Raw genomic sequence first — 15,051 nt, 5'->3', positions numbered from 1 at the left:
GTGGGCACGGCGTGCCAACCATCGACGCGTCTCGTCAACAGGCGCGTGAGTCGCGCGGACTACGCGACGACCCCGTCACACCGCAGTACCAATTCGGGACTGTGGGTGGCTCGTCGTCGTTGTTTGCCCCGTTCGCGCAGACTTGGGTGCCACGTCACCCGCCAGCTCCGCTGGTAATCCACACCCCGGGGTCGTGCACCGTGTGCGACGCGTACCTCGCCCACCTCCCTCGGTCGGAGAACGAGGACGCGAGCTTCGGTGTGGCCGTCAACGGAGTGGAGGCACAGATCCGGGCCCGCTTTGAAGCCGACCTCCTTCAGAGGGGTTGGCTCCAGGGGGGAGGGAGCTGGTAGATTCTCTCCAGCGTCAGTACGACCAACTGGAGCAGAGGTCGTTTCGCGCCCAGGACGAATTGGCCGAAACGCGAGCTCGACTCCATCAGAGCGAAGACGCGGCCCAAGCACTCCGGTCGGAAGTCCGAGAGCTCGAAGACCGCGTAGACAGGCGGGACGCCTCCCTCACGTACCTCGAGGACAAGTTCGACGACGCTCAACGCCAGCTCAGCGAGTACCGAGCAAAGGAGAAAGAGCGTCAAAAGGCCAACGAGATGGGCCCGCCGAAGACGAGGCCTCCGAAGCAGACAGCATCCCGAACGGAGCTGCCGGCTTCGTCGAGGTCTGAATCGAGGACCAGGAACGCTGCACCGGAACCGGCGCAGCCAGTACGGTCCGAGCCGAGGACGAGGCAGACTGTGCCAGAGAGGACACAGCCAGCCCCCCCTCCGCCACGAACGCGCTCCCCAGTACCCGTCATCCCGCCGCCGCCACGGTCTGCGCCTGAGTCAAGGACCGTCCCACCGCCGGCACCAAGCAGGCCGCCTGCGCTGCCCGCCATGATGCAACCCGGAGGATGGGACGAGGACCAGAGCGACGACGATGACGTAGACGAAGAAGAGGAGAAGAAGCGGATTAGCAAGGCAAAGGGGAAGCAGAGGGCGAAGGGGAAACCGGTCTCGCGGCCGCAGACGACGGGAACCGACGACGGTCGTACCCAGTACATATCCAGTACGGGTGCGCCGCCGGTCGCTCCTGAAGGATGGCCCGAGGACGTACCGCTACCGGCCAACTCGCTGGTGATACGCGCCGGACAATGGCACAACTTCATCCCCCGCCGCGACGTGGACGGACGCAATCTGTTGCGCGTCGCACAGGCCGGGGATGAGGAGGCCGCTTTCCGGGTCCGGGACTTGATCCACCAGACCCACGACGACGCGGGCCTGCGATACGTCGACGGGATGTATCACCTCGTGAGCAACTGGCGTCCTCCGCGCGCGACTCCGGTCATCACGCCCACCAGTGGACGTGATGCCGAGATCGACGCGGATGAGGTCCGCAACATCGAGCGTGCCGTTCGCGAGAGTCGAGAAGAGGAACGGAGGCGAGCAGCTGCACCACCAGCGGGAACCCCTGGTGCCGGATCCTCTGGCAGTCGGACGACGACTACCGTACCCACGTCCACTGCCAGTGGTCCACCGGCTTCGTCAAAATCGACGAAGCGTCGCGCTGACGCCGAGGCAGGCAGCCATATGCGTGCGCCGCCCACCAAGAAGGCGAGACTGCCGCAGCCTGACCCTCAAGACCCGGTCAGTCGATGGGTGGATTGGTACCGCCTCTACCCACACAACATACCCGATGGGGTGCGTGTAGAGGACGGCGAGCCTAACGTCGACGATGCCGAGGCGGTGCATCTGATACGCCGCCTCGCACCTCGATCTCCCAACGGACGAAGGCCTTGGGATATCGTTGTCGCTCAGCTCTTCTCCATTGAAGGGCTGTACGGTCTCATCGTCGAGAACGGACACTATCCCATCGGCGACGGACGAGCGACAATCCCGTACGCGTGGAACGCCTCCAACGCTACCATCTATGATGCAGCGCGGTGGTTCGCCCGCATGGGTATCCAGCCCGGCGAGGCACAGTTCCTCACGGACTACGCTCGGCGACGCCGCAATATTCACGAGAGCCGGCCTCTGGATGAGGGTGCCCCTTTCAGTACCTTCCCCATGAGTCCGGGCGACGTCAACATCGTGGACGTGCCCGATATCGCGCAGTTGCCGGCAATCCCGCCTACGGTGCACATCCCGACAACGGTTGTGGATGTGCCCATGGGAGACGGCCAGGCTGAGGAGAACCCCCAGCCTGCCGCGGATGCACCTCCCCCTGATGAGAACCACCCGGGGGATGGTCCTTCTGGCCACTCTGACTGATCGTCTCGATCGTCAGGCTGCTCGACACGTACCATGTCGTCGCTGTACCCCGCACTTACGGGCGCGTTGTACTTCTCGATCACGGCGTCGCGAACATTCCCGTCTCTTCAATTCCGTCCGCAATAGACTCACTGGCCGGCGCGTCGCTGGCGCCTTCACCTCATCATTCCTATCACCGCGCAGGCTGTCGCCGTCGGCACTCACGTCGTCGCCGTCGTCATCCTGTCGCTTCGCCTCATCATCACGGTCCAATGACCTTATATATTCGCGCATACTCTACTATCGTGGACCCGTGGACGAGTCCAGGGAGGAGGAGTGTAACGGGACGTTACCGTATGGACGTGTGTAATCCCGTTATGGACTTATTGGATCGATATGTTTGTATGTATATACGTTTGCGTGTGTTTGGCGTCGTACCTTTATAGGTCGTCGCCCGGCGAGTTGAAGGACAAGTCCTTTAACTCGTCGTCCTCCGGATACATCGCACTTCTCAATGGAGATTGGTGCACTGTATCTGCGGGATTGAGTAAGGCACGTTACATTCAGGGTGACTGAGGTAGCCATCAGCATCATCGTCACGAATATAGAGTTACATGCCCAATACCACATACATGACGGTCCCACTGAGGAATTTGGGCGTCGGAGTGACTTCCTCGCCATGTGCATTCCGTGCCTTGCGAATGTCCATCGTCGCGATGATGCTGGCTGCAGGCGGCATCAGGAAAACCTGAATTCCCTAATGAGAGGTAATTTGGGTATATGAGACAACTTTTCATACAATTAGAACAAATTAGAAGGATTAGGCATTAGCCAGAATTCCTTTACCCCCAAAATAATTAGTACTAATTAGTCCCTAATGATGTCCTAATGAGCTCTAATGTGAGCTACCTGAGGTGTAATCCTCTGACAATCCCATATACATTAGCTATGATCCTCCACCATGAGTCCTCAATACATTGAGTAGAGGAGAGTGAGCACATGCCCAGCCATCTCGCACAACAACAATAACATATAAATCAAAGACTGTATTCCAGATGCATATATACTGAGAAACAACAGTGCACATAGTAATCTATCGTACCCTCAGCCTAAGACGTGTCGTCTGCCTGCCCGCTTACCTGTACGTGCACACCTCTGCACGTGCTCCCTCTCGTTTACCTGCTCACCCGCCTGTGTGCCCGCCCTGCCTGTGCGTGCGTTCGTTAGCCCTGTTTGCGCGCTGGGCATTTGCCCAGTACACTCACGGTGGCCGCGCTCATTTGCCTGCCCCTCTGCGAGTTCTCCCGTCCGCGAGTCCTCCCGTCCGGTTGCTCGTCCGTCTGCCCGCTCGGTTGTGCGCCCGTTCGTCAGCCGTGTCTACGTGCTAGACGTTCACCCAGCACGCTCGCGGTCGGCCTGTGTAGTGCTGCTCCGCGCCCTGTACCCGCCCGTCCGATTGCCTACTCACCTGCGCGTCCGCACACCCGCTGGCCCACCTGCCGGAGTGCCCGCTCCTCCACCTGCTCATCCACTATCTGGCGGCTCGCCCACCTACCCACCGAACGCCCATTCGCTGTGTCTACACGCAGGGCCGCATTGGTCCTGCGTGCTCCGAGTCGCGGTCGTCGTGCGTGTTGTGCTGCATGCCGCCGCACCCTGTACAGGCAGTCAGCTCGTTCATATGTCTATGTCTGTACTCACCGCCGCCCATTCGTTGACTACAGTCCGTGTTCCGACTGGAGTTCCGACTGGAGCTATTGGTGTGCTCGTGGTAGCGCACGCCCGAACGCGTGCACCGTTGCAGAAATGTGCTGGATGGGTAGGTCAATATCAATACAGGGCAACTCTAATATACATACCTCGACATCGTCGGGGAAGAGATACCGGCGGTCGCGCAACAGCATCTGCACACTGAGAGTTAGTGCTTCGTGAATTGTCTGCTTGGTGTCCGAGTCGAAGAGCGTGCGAAGGCCAATGAGCTTGAAAACGTTGCCATCAGATGCGAAGTTGTCGCCATTGACCTCCTCGTAGGCAACCCGAGGGCGTGCAGAGCAGGCGAGTGAGACAGGTCGAGCAGGCGGGATAGGCGAGTGCAAACGGGCCGGCAAGTGAGTTGGCAGGAAGGTGAGGGTGCGGGCAGGCAAGACAGGCATACAGGAAAGACATGCAGACGGGAAAGAGCGGGCGGACGAGCGAGCTAGTGAGAATGCAAGGGCGGGCAGACAAGAGCTAGCAAGAGGGGCGAGTAGGCAAGAACGAAGGGGCGAGTGGGCAGGAACGAGCGGGCGAGCGAGAGCGGGAGGGTGGGCAAGCCAGCGAAGAGGCGAGACTGGGCAGGCGAACAAGCTACCGAGGGTGTGGATTGGCAGACGGCGGGCGAGACGCGTGAGGGCGGGCGGTGAGAGCGGGCGGGCAGGAGAGAACGGGCAGGCGCATAGGGGAGAGCGAGAGACTAGGACGGGCACGTACTCGAGAACGGTGAGCAGCAGAGAGCGGTGAGAGCGCCTGATAGGCGGGTCCCAGTGGGCGAGACGGGCGATGAAAGTACACGAGGCGGCGCAGGCTGGTGAACAGACAGGGGCTGGGGAGCAGGCGGCGAGAACGGGTGAGCGGGCGGCGGGAGCAGGTAGGCAACAGTGGGCGGGCGGGTGAGAGCGGGCGTAAACGAGAGGGGAAGCAGGCGCCAGAGAATGGGCATGCATCGGAGGGTGGGTGTGTGCGAGAAGGTAGGCAAATCATCGAGAGGGCGGATGCAAGCCAGATGCGTGGGCGGATGCGCTGGCGACGTGGCACTGGGAGACGTGAGCCAAGTCTTTAGCGCCCGAACCTGGCTCTCGACAACCGCCAGAGTGGCAGAGTCCGAACATCACCCAAGTCCCATCTCGCCTGTCCGCCCACTGCTTGCTTGCGCATCGACCCATCTATCTACTCGCTCGCCGTCTTGGCCATCCGCTCGCCTGCCCGTCTCTACGCCTGGTGATCCGCCCATCTGCGTTGTCTGCCCGCGGCCCCGCACACTTACTGGTTCGTCATCCCCGACTTGCGACTCACCCGCCACTGCTACTACCAAACACCATAGCCAACCCCCATGCATCAAGGCTCCCGCGCCATCCGCTGGTCATAAGAAAACGAACGCGGAGGGAGGAGATAGAGAGTGTGTGCAACGTGAAGGGCGACTCGGAGAAGAAGGAGCGCAAAGGCTCGGAAACCAAAGGTGCGCCGCTTTCGATGTATCTTCCCTTCGCTGCGGTTGGTAACTCGCTATGCCCGCTCACTCGCCCACTGTCCCACCGGCCCGACCCCCACTTGCTCGCCTGCCCGTTCAAGCGTTTGCATGCCCACTTGTTCGCGACCTCAGTCGAGACTCATCCGCCCGCCTGTTCAACTATCTGGTCTGCTCACCCACACACCTACTCGTTTGTCTGTACGCCCGCTCATCCGGCCCTTCGCTTGCTCGCCCACTTCCGCTTCAATCCGCCGAAAAGCCCGTGCACGCACGCGCCCTGCGAGCACATCGCGTGCCATAGCTACCTCGTCACTCGCTTTCGGGGGTCGCTGGCCGACGTGCTCGCCGTGTTCGCCGGACGACAAACTTCTGCCAGTACTTGCGCCCCTCTCTAGAAGCCCTCGACTTCTCAAACATCTGTCTCGCCTCGCTACGCCTACCATGTCCTCTTCTACCTCGCCTCGCTCGAAGCACGCCTGTCCCAGCTTGACTCCCCCATATCTTTGGAGTGAGTCAAGACGACGAGACGGATTACAGTCAACTGAAGCTGCTCTCACATACCCGACGTACCCGGGTTCGATGGGATCCTCGCGTGCGCATACCCGACATACCAGTTGTGCGCCCGCACCTTCCGGACCTCGAACCGACATGCACGCCCGCTTCGATGACGTCCGCGCTCGCGTCTCTGACATCGACTTCCACCGGCCGCTCGACTATGTCACCACGCTCTCCGGCTGTTGAGCTCTGCGCGCGGATCGACTACGTCAGCTCTCTCGTCTCCTCCGCATCCTCGCACATGACCAGGTGTTGCACGGCTCGAAGGCCAGATAATGACGAAGATGTTGGAAATCCGCTGTGTCGTTCCGCGAGGGCGCAAGCTAGCTCACGGTCCTCATCACCTCGGACGTGTCTGCGCGCCGCGTCGACTACCAGCACGCGCGTCGACTACCCTCACGCGCGTCATCCCCATCGAGTGCTGATATATGTGCACCGTGCCAAGGGTATGATCAGTGGGTGTGTCGAATACTCTCGATTTCTCGCATCTTAGCATCCCATTTCCCTGCCACACTGGCCTGACACTCCCTCGTTTGTTTTCCTGCCGACCCATTCACTCGCTCGCTCGCTCGCTCTCCCGCCGCCTTGCCCATTTCATTCACGTCGTTCACGTACCCATTCATTCCCTGCTCGTTCGCCCGCTTGCTGGTTGGACACTGCTCAAAGGACAATGAGCCACATGCAAGTATACTGTTTCGACCAGCCGCTCTCGATGTCCACCCCTGTTGCATACCTGTATATTAAATAGAGCTCATGTACGAGTTGTTGATATCATACTCATTATACATTCTGCTTGTGATACCTATGACCTGGGCCAGTTGCACCGTGCAAATGGACCACTAGTATTGTTTCAGAAGCAATGATCTACTTTGCATGTTGACCAACATCTTGACAGACATGGCTGTACAGTAGACATATTAATGTCACAATGTGCTGAGGATTATGAACAAGTATGGCTAACATGAATAAGACCTTCAAAGTATGAGCTAAAATATGTGTATCATTCTGATTAGTACTAATTATACTCAGTCAGAGTGTCATTAGGAAGATGAAACTAATTAGAGCTAAAATAGTCAAACTTAGGGAATCTGGATTTTCCTGATGAGCAAGCCACACATTGTTGTCAGCAAAGTATTGTCCTGGACAGACTCTGTCCCAAAATTAGTCTGGAATGGTATTCAGTGTGCCGCAGCCTCACCTCCGTCCAAAGCCGAAGACTATCTTCTTCGGATCTTTCATGACTGACTGCTTGTCTGTAGCCATACCGAAGAATCGCTCAGGCCTGAAGACGTCGGGCTCTGGGTATACCTCGGGGTCCCGGAGCATTGCCCTGAAACTAGGTTCAGCGAATCGCACAAAGGACCATGATTTTACATACCATATGTTTGGAATGATCATCGAACCTTTGGGTATGTAGTACCCGCGGTAGACATCGTCATCTGCGGCCTGATGCGGAATCGCTGAAATCGAAAGTCGGGCCCAAAGAATGACAAGATATATCAACGCAATCTACCTGTAGGGACTGCTGGGCACCATCTGTGGATCGGATATCAAGATAGTATTCGTCGTTGACTGTATATCGTGCCATACCTGTACACCTCTTTGATAATGCACTCAAGATACGGAAGCGATGCCCTATCCTCGTAGTCCGGGAGCCTTGTGTCGCCAACGACGCGCAGCAACTCGTCTTGAGCCTTTCTGAACACGTCTGGGTATTGCACCATCACGAGGACAAATACGATCATGCTTGTTAACGACTGTATTTCATGAGCCTTTTGCCAATTGCGTCATGATTTCGCCAGATTTACCGTATCAGTCCCCGCTAATCAAAGTGGGGGTCACAATTGTGCGTAGATAGGTAAATCAAGGAAACGTGCCTGAGTACAGAGTACCTGCAGCGCCCTTGATATCAGACTCGTCCTCCTTGGTTAACTCACCGTTCTTCATACAGTCCTCGATCATGGCTGTCGTGAACGAGGGTTTTGCGACGCCAGATTCCTGGGCTCAAATTCAGTACACTCAGCCAGTGTCAACAAATCATCTGTACGTACCATGTCGTGCTTGACTGTGTTGTAGGGTATATCTTCCATGGCCGCAACAGCATCCCGAGCCATTGAGGCCCCCCGTTTGAAGCCTGCACCAGGCATCCATGTCGGTATATATTTCACTGGATATCGGCAATGAGAGTACCCCAGGACGCGATGAATAATTACTTACACATCGGAAAGAAGTCTACCAGCGCTAAGCCGGAGCCACTGCCTCCGAGTGCTTCTGTTATTCCAGCCTCGACCAGGCTCCTAAAACCAGCCGTCCATGGCGTTCTCGCTCCTACATGTCGATAGCCCACCATATGCTGAATCCGAAAAAGGCAATTGTGTTTAGTGTTATGTAATGTCCGAAGTTTATGCGACTAAGAGGAGGAGAACGCCATAGGACGGCTGGCCAATTTCGTCCCCGAGGCCACCCCGAGGCATGCGCGCTTCGCCCTCAGGCCAGCAGTGCGGTCACAGTAAGTGACTGAGCGCCTTTCAGCGAGTTTCGGGGTCCCGCTTGGCTCGCTTGCCCCGAGTCATCCAAATCAGGACATCGCTCGACGCTCGTGCGTCGAGGCGCGATTCATGATGGTTTTCGGTCTCGTATCCCTCCAATGGGAGGATGTGGGACTGACAACACATTTGGGAAATTCAGTGAGCATTTCTTTGGTGCCTCGCGTCGCTGCCCCAAAATTTGACAAAATAAATGAGCGGGGACTCGAACCCGTGCACCCAAAAAGGTGATCGGCGGCCATGACCACTGCACCAAAGTACCAACACTGCTTCATTGACGGCACTAAATAAGAGTACCAGCCAGCTCGTGGGACCCATTTATGGCCACCCCTATGTGATGATGATGATGAACTCAGCATTTATTAACCGCAACAAGCAAACAACGTGCTAAGACGCGGCGGACGCCGGCCTGTACAAATGTGGGCGTTAAAACGCGCCACCCAGACCTGCGTCCCGTTCGAGGTGGTATAGTAGTCTATAGACGTGATGTGTGTATAGTAATGGGCAGGCAATCTAATCGGGTTGTGAGACGGGGTCTAATGGTGTGGTCTGAGGTCGGGACGTAACACGCATGGTAATAAAGATAGAGAATAATGAAGAAGCGAGAAATGAGGGGAAAGCATACGGTCCATATCTCGGCACTCCGGTGTCTTTCTCCTAGGGGCGCAAGCCGGGATTGCCCCCCTAGTGCACGATGTGTCGATGGTGGTGTTGGGTAGGGTGTGGGGACGGTACTTCGCCGTGCAGCTAGTACCGTTTAGTCTTCTTCGCCCTCGTCGTTCTCCGCCTCTCCTCCGTCCTGGTCCTGGTCTTCCTCTCCGCTCGGGTCTTCGTCGTCTTCGTCTTCCGCATCTTCTTCTCTCGCTTCCTGGTCCTGGTCTTCTTCGCGCCATCCGCCTGGCGGGTCTCCCGTCTTCGTAAACGCGTTGCTTTTTCCGATGAACTTCGCAAGGGCGTCTATCCCCTCCTCTGTGCCGAGGATGGTCGGCAAGTCGATCGTCGTGCTCACCGCGCGTAGGATGTGTCGGTGCTTCTCGTATCGTGGGCAGCCACCCCTATGTAGCACATCACGACGTGCATACTGCAGTGACCGTGTGCTTCGCTGACGTGCCGGGCAGCGCATCTGCCACATGGGGCACTGACAATGATTATCCCGTCATTTATACAAGGGTGGGCGTGTACTTCGGAGTTAACAGGCAATGGGTCCCACGAGTCTGCCACATGGGGCACTGACAATGATTATCCCGTCATTTATACAAGGGTGGGCGTGTACTTCGGAGTTAACAGGCAATGGGTCCCACGAGCTGGCTGGTACTCTTATTTAGTGCCGTCAATGAAGCAGTGTTGGTACTTTGGTGCAGTGGTCATGGCCGCCGATCGCCTTTTTGGGTGCACGGGTTCGAGTCCCCGCTCATTTATTTTGTCAAATTTTGGGGCAGCGACGCGAGGCACCAAAGAAATGCTCACTGAATTTCCCAAATGTGTTGTCAGTCCCACATCCTCCCATTGGAGGGATACGAGACCGAAAACCATCATGAATCGCGCCTCGACGCACGAGCGTCGAGCGATGTCCTGATTTGGATGACTCGGGGCAAGCGAGCCAAGCGGGACCCCGAAACTCGCTGAAAGGCGCTCAGTCACTTACTGTGACCGCACTGCTGGCCTGAGGGCGAAGCGCGCATGCCTCGGGGTGGCCTCGGGGACGAAATTGGCCAGCCGTCCTATGGCGTTCTCCTCCTCTTAGTCGCATAAACTTCGGACATTACATAACACTAAACACAATTGCCTTTTTCGGATTCAGCATATGGTGGGCTATCGACATGTAGGAGCGAGAACGCCATGGACGGCTGGTTTTAGGAGCCTGCTTCCTATGGCGTTTCCATCTGTTGTCGTATTGCATGAACGCACTGTTTCCTGACCAACCGATCCTAGACACCGAAGGATCAATAATTCGAGTTACATGCCGGGATGTGACAGACTGCACGCACATATCGACAATCCTCACGAATCGTGGCCGCTCAGAGTATCTCGCGCTGCGCTTTTCCATCAGATCGTATGCGCATTTCACGGAATTGACGATGACAACGGGTTGAGTGAAGAACTCTGCGTAGACAATATCGCCTATCATCGAATCAGTAAATCAAAGGAGGTCTACGCATCAATACTGGAGACATACCATACTGCACAGCCCATCCCGTGAAAGTTTTGTGCTGGTCGATCGACGGCAGCTGAAGTATATTTCCCAAAAAAGGGACGCGTGGGGGCCCTGGAGGCAGATCATGCCGTTTAGCCCTCCAAAGGTAGAAGCAAAACACGAGGCATAACACGACGGGGGGGACTGCGAGATATGCAGAGCTGATACCGAGGAACATAGTGCAGCTGGGCATGGGCGTAGACAGAGAGTTGGCTTGTTTGTTATGAAATATCCTGACCTGCTGTCAATGCCTCGAGGGCTATAATGAATTGGACTTATCCCTGACCTATCAGGGATGCTTCAATGGCGTCACGCAAGGCTCCGGATGCTGAAGATACTCAATTAAATTTGGCGCGACACTTGCAGCTGGAGGAGGAGAGCATTTACGATGACTCACGCCGTGGAATTCGAGAACGTTGCCGTAACAGCAGTCCCACGAACGAGATATCAGCAAACTCCGCACACCGTCAACTGCAGTCTCATACCGACTACCCCGGGTAAGCCCCATCGGCAACCTTGACAGCTTTGAGCTGTGGAAGATTCTCAAGACGCGGGCACCATTAGCGACTCCAGTGTTCCAAGACGTCACGGCGACAGGGATAGAGTTGCGGGAACTTGGCATCTGTGTGATGGCTATGGAATGACACCTCAACGAACAGTGAGGTAAAACGAAGCACGGAGACACATAGTCATGCCTTACTCAGACGTACATCTGCGAGTAATCTGGCCTCTCATGGTGGTGACTTGGACGTTGGTGGGTACCGCCAAGGTAAGCAGCGATCGGGCGAGAGCATGCAGCACAAGTGTAGTTGTGAATGCAATCTGCAGTGTTGCAAGCTATGTGTCGGAGCGTTGCACAGAGGATCTGCTTCCAGTGCACGTCACTGTCCAAAGCTGCAGACACCATGTGACTACGCCACTCAGTATACTGATTTGAAAATGTGCTCACCATCGGTCACCGCGCGCTGATCCTAAGGACGTCTTGCGTTCACCGATTGCTTGAGAAAGGGCGACCGCTTGGGGCGTGAGGAAGGTTCCGATGACGGTACCGAGAAGATGCTAGTTTGAACGATAACCACGTCTTCCGCGCCGTAGAGCAGTACGGGTGCTGACCAGTCGCGGGGTATGACATCGTATTCATGCTCCTGGTGGACGCTGACCGCACGACGGAAGCGCTGACCTACTCCTCGTGAATGAACTTTTGTGAATGGGACGTCTGGGCAGCGGCACTACAGACTACATACCTCTGCTGCCCTTGAGCAAAATAAGCATTGCATGCGTGGCACGCACAATCTACTCTGGCAACATCAGCACGGGCCAATCTTCACTCAAAAACGACCTCGGAGCTGCGGGTCAACTGCGGGAAGCCAAAACGACATGTAGGTATGTTGCACCACTGAAAGTGGGCAACATTCAGAGAACTCAGCTATCAGCTGTTTGCATAACGAGAGACACGCTGATACGTACCTGAAGAACCCTCTTCATACCCTAACGCTCATGTGACAGGGAAGGGGCTTCCTTTCGCATGTCGATGTCGGAACTAAGTTCAAGGGCAAAACTGTTTCCGTGAGGGTACTGTCCTATCGATCTTCGTCAAGGGTGCATTATCGCTAACATCCATATGGATGTACGACGGCCGCTTCTCCCTACTCCGCGCCGCAACTGACATGCGTTCTGTATCATCACGCCCAGGGACGCACTAGAGCTAGCCATTGGGAGCGGCCAGGCCTTGTACACATGCCATGAACAACAGTCTGTATACGAAAGTCAGGGCTGTATCAGCATCACTCATCGCTCATCTGACGAGTTACAACAACGTCCGCGGATCGCAAGCACTAGAGCGTGCGCTGCATATGAACACCAAGCGGCGAGAGTAGTACCTGGCCGCTGTGTATCATAATTGGAGCAGCGTTGACGCCTCGCGGGAAGACGCTGCTCAACTCAAGCTCAAGCCAGCCAGAATGTCCGTAGCCTGCATGCGCGGCGTGATCAGGCACCTGAAAGGCCGGGGGTGGCTAGCAGCAGACGTTAGTACATTCGCCTTTGCAGGATGCGTCCACGAAATCGCTCACCTCACTGCACCAGGAACAAATGATAGCGGGGGCGTGATCTCCTTTCCACCTGCGTCTCGTGCTTTCCGGATGTCAAATGCCGCGACGATGTTCGCCACGGCAAGCCAGACGCTGACGTCCGCGAACCGACGACCCGGGCAAATTCTGGAAACGCAGAAATGGCAGACGTCGGGTAAGTACGCAGCACTCAGTCATCGGCGCCAACTGGAGCGGAGGACTAAGCTCACCGCCTTCCGTGACCGAAAACGATGTTACGAGGATCCAACTGTTCCGCCTCTTCCCCGGAGAGGCCCAGGAAGCGTTCTGGGCGGAAGGCGGAAGGCTCAGGGTATACCTCTTCATCCACCGTCATGAGCCTAGCCGCAGCAGAGTCAGTCGGTGTCAGGTCCGGATTGCACGCTCGTATCCGGAGGTGTAGGAGGGCTGACCAGAGATTGGGAATGACCATGCATCCCTTCGGTATGTACCACCCTCGGTACTCGTCGTCTTCGCTCAGCGCGTGTGGGACCCCTGCCAGTCCAACACTCAGACTCGTCCACAATGCGCTAGAGTTGCCCTACCTAAAGGTACAGGGCAATTCCATCTAAGTACACGCAGTCAGACCATGGCTGACAACTACAGAAGACAGCGACCTACCGGTAGACTTCCTTCAAGAAACAGTCGAGGTAAGGCAGCGCCTCTCTGTCCGGGACGTCGGGCAACCGGGCGGTGCCGACGACGCGATCGATCTCTTCCTGAGCTTTGGTGTACGCTTCGGGGAACAGGACAGCACACAGGATGAAGTTCAGAAGGACAGTCTTCGTCTGGCGACGTTGACTTCCGCTCAGCGCCCTCACTCGATGGGACTACGTACGTATACTTACCGTGTCGACGCCAGCTGGGTATGCTGGTCAAATGGGGCTCGACGTACATAGCTGAAAGCGCGCACCGATGTAGCTCACGGCTCCTGCGCTCATGATGTCGCGACGTTCTTCGGCTAACGTCGCCTTATGCTTGTACTCGTCGATGAGGTTCCGCACGAGTGATGGCTTCTCGTCTCCCGCGGCCTGCGACGCTATCAAAGGGCTGTCATCCTCATATGAGCATCACTCCGAACATACCATTGCTCTCTCGACCATCTCGTACGGCTTCACATGCGCTTCCTCGATGGACACCTTCACTTTCGCAGCCTCGCGTTTGAATCCCGCGCCGGGCATCCAGCTCGGTATGTGGCGGACTGTAAGATCGCGTCAGGCCAGTGCCTGCTTGGAAGATGTGGACAGTGTACTCACGGAAGGGTAAGATATCCACGATAGCCGCGCCAGGCGACGCGACCTCTGTCGTGCCCTTCAGCGCTGCCTCTGCATAATGCAGGTACTCGTCGTCGTCCGAGGTAACAGTATGTCCATAGATGGACTCCATCATCAGCGATGCGGTCAACCTGATCGCCATCATTGCATCATGATCAACGTCGCACGTCCACGTGGGGGATGAAGGCAGTTGGTACTTGCCTGTGGAGGTGAGCAGCGTACTCATCCGGCGCGTGTAGCAGAGAGGCGAGGAGGACATCGACTTCTCTCCGTTGGACAGAGCGAAACTTGTCAAGTGCGCCTTCGGCGAACAGGACGGAGTGGAGCCATCGTCGATGCTTTCGGAGCCGCTCGCTCATCTGCATCACTGCCAGCACGTCTCCCCACCCCGACCTGGCGGGCGAGTCCATCAGTACAACCGCAGCACACTCTAGTATGCTTGCTCACAGCTCGGAGAGCAAGACGGACGGTGGCCTGCCGGAGCACTTCAGGCTGTGTTTCTCCATGAGATCGCGCACCGCTCGCGCAGAGTTTAGGAGGATGATTGGCCGATGGAACACCTTCACAAAGATGACATCGCCTATGCTGCGCAGTGAGCACATACCAAGGGTCACAGAATCACGACGGACACACCGTACTGAGAAGACCACTCGGCGAAGGTCTTCTCGCCGTACTCCAGCGGCATCTGATGTGCATTGCCTATGATTGGCAACGGACGGGGACCTGGAGGTAGGTTTTGCGAGCGTGAGTACCAGCCGTTGAGTGCGTAGTACGCTGCCGTGATGAAGAAGGCCAGAGTTAGAATAGCCGTGGAGTCCAACATCCTGAACCCTCAGGTTGCAGCGTCGGTGAGTGCCTCTCAATCAGCGTCCGTCAGCCGCAGTCGATGAGCCAACGGGCGACAGGCCGCAATGAACTTAAGTA

At 56.7% G+C, this 15,051-nt stretch overlaps 3 protein-coding genes across 3 annotated transcripts; all 3 read right to left on the bottom strand.

Moving 5' to 3' along the window:
* Window positions 1-6,686: 6,686 nt before the first annotated feature.
* Window positions 6,687-8,140, bottom strand: B0H18DRAFT_958532 (cytochrome P450; the record flags this gene model as incomplete). The annotated part of the gene is made up of 8 exons (XM_048042701.1): window positions 6,687-6,759; window positions 7,225-7,362; window positions 7,405-7,486; window positions 7,540-7,562; window positions 7,617-7,783; window positions 7,835-7,848; window positions 7,964-8,024; window positions 8,078-8,140. The coding sequence occupies 8 exons, from the start codon at window positions 8,138-8,140 to the stop codon at window positions 6,687-6,689; spliced, it is 621 nt and encodes a 206-aa protein (XP_047888098.1).
* A 2,155-nt stretch (window positions 8,141-10,295) lies between these two features.
* Window positions 10,296-11,247, bottom strand: B0H18DRAFT_46215 (cytochrome P450). The gene is made up of 4 exons (XM_048038189.1): window positions 11,164-11,247; window positions 10,749-11,094; window positions 10,561-10,693; window positions 10,296-10,500 (listed from the first exon to the last, which is right to left on the bottom strand). Exons 2-4 carry the CDS (start codon window positions 10,957-10,959, stop codon window positions 10,335-10,337), a joined length of 510 nt encoding a protein of 169 aa, XP_047888097.1. The 5' UTR covers window positions 10,960-11,094; window positions 11,164-11,247; the 3' UTR covers window positions 10,296-10,334.
* A 1,455-nt stretch (window positions 11,248-12,702) lies between these two features.
* B0H18DRAFT_958530 (cytochrome P450 monooxygenase) lies at window positions 12,703-14,950 on the bottom strand (the record flags this gene model as incomplete). Its single annotated transcript, XM_048042700.1, has 13 exons — window positions 12,703-12,763; window positions 12,839-12,982; window positions 13,066-13,194; window positions 13,267-13,348; window positions 13,399-13,421; window positions 13,475-13,641; window positions 13,702-13,724; window positions 13,749-13,884; window positions 13,939-14,054; window positions 14,110-14,258; window positions 14,350-14,520; window positions 14,575-14,707; window positions 14,761-14,950. 13 exons carry the CDS (start codon window positions 14,948-14,950, stop codon window positions 12,703-12,705), a joined length of 1,524 nt encoding a protein of 507 aa, XP_047888096.1.
* Window positions 14,951-15,051: the final 101 nt, after the last annotated feature.

The sequence above is a fragment of the Fomitopsis serialis genome, assembly GCF_022376445.1.
Source record: "Fomitopsis serialis strain Sig1Antser10 chromosome Unknown B0H18scaffold_107, whole genome shotgun sequence".
NCBI classification, from domain to species: Eukaryota; Fungi; Basidiomycota; class Agaricomycetes; order Polyporales; family Fomitopsidaceae; genus Fomitopsis; species Fomitopsis serialis.
The sequence above is the reverse complement of the archived record's forward strand: the minus strand, read 5'-3'. Positions and strand labels throughout refer to the sequence as shown.

Bases quoted from the DNA above. Each gene is read 5' to 3' on its own strand.
- B0H18DRAFT_46215 (XM_048038189.1), bottom strand. From the start codon at position 10,959: ATGCCCAGCTGCACTATGTTCCTCGGTATCAGCTCTGCATATCTCGCA. The intron at 10,694-10,748 runs GTATGTCTCCAG...ATTCGATGATAG, and splicing joins GGGATGGGCTGTGCAGTATG to GCGATATTGTCTACGCAGAG. The intron at 10,501-10,560 runs GTGCGTGCAGTC...TTCGGTGTCTAG, and splicing joins TTCGTGAGGATTGTCGATAT to GATCGGTTGGTCAGGAAACA.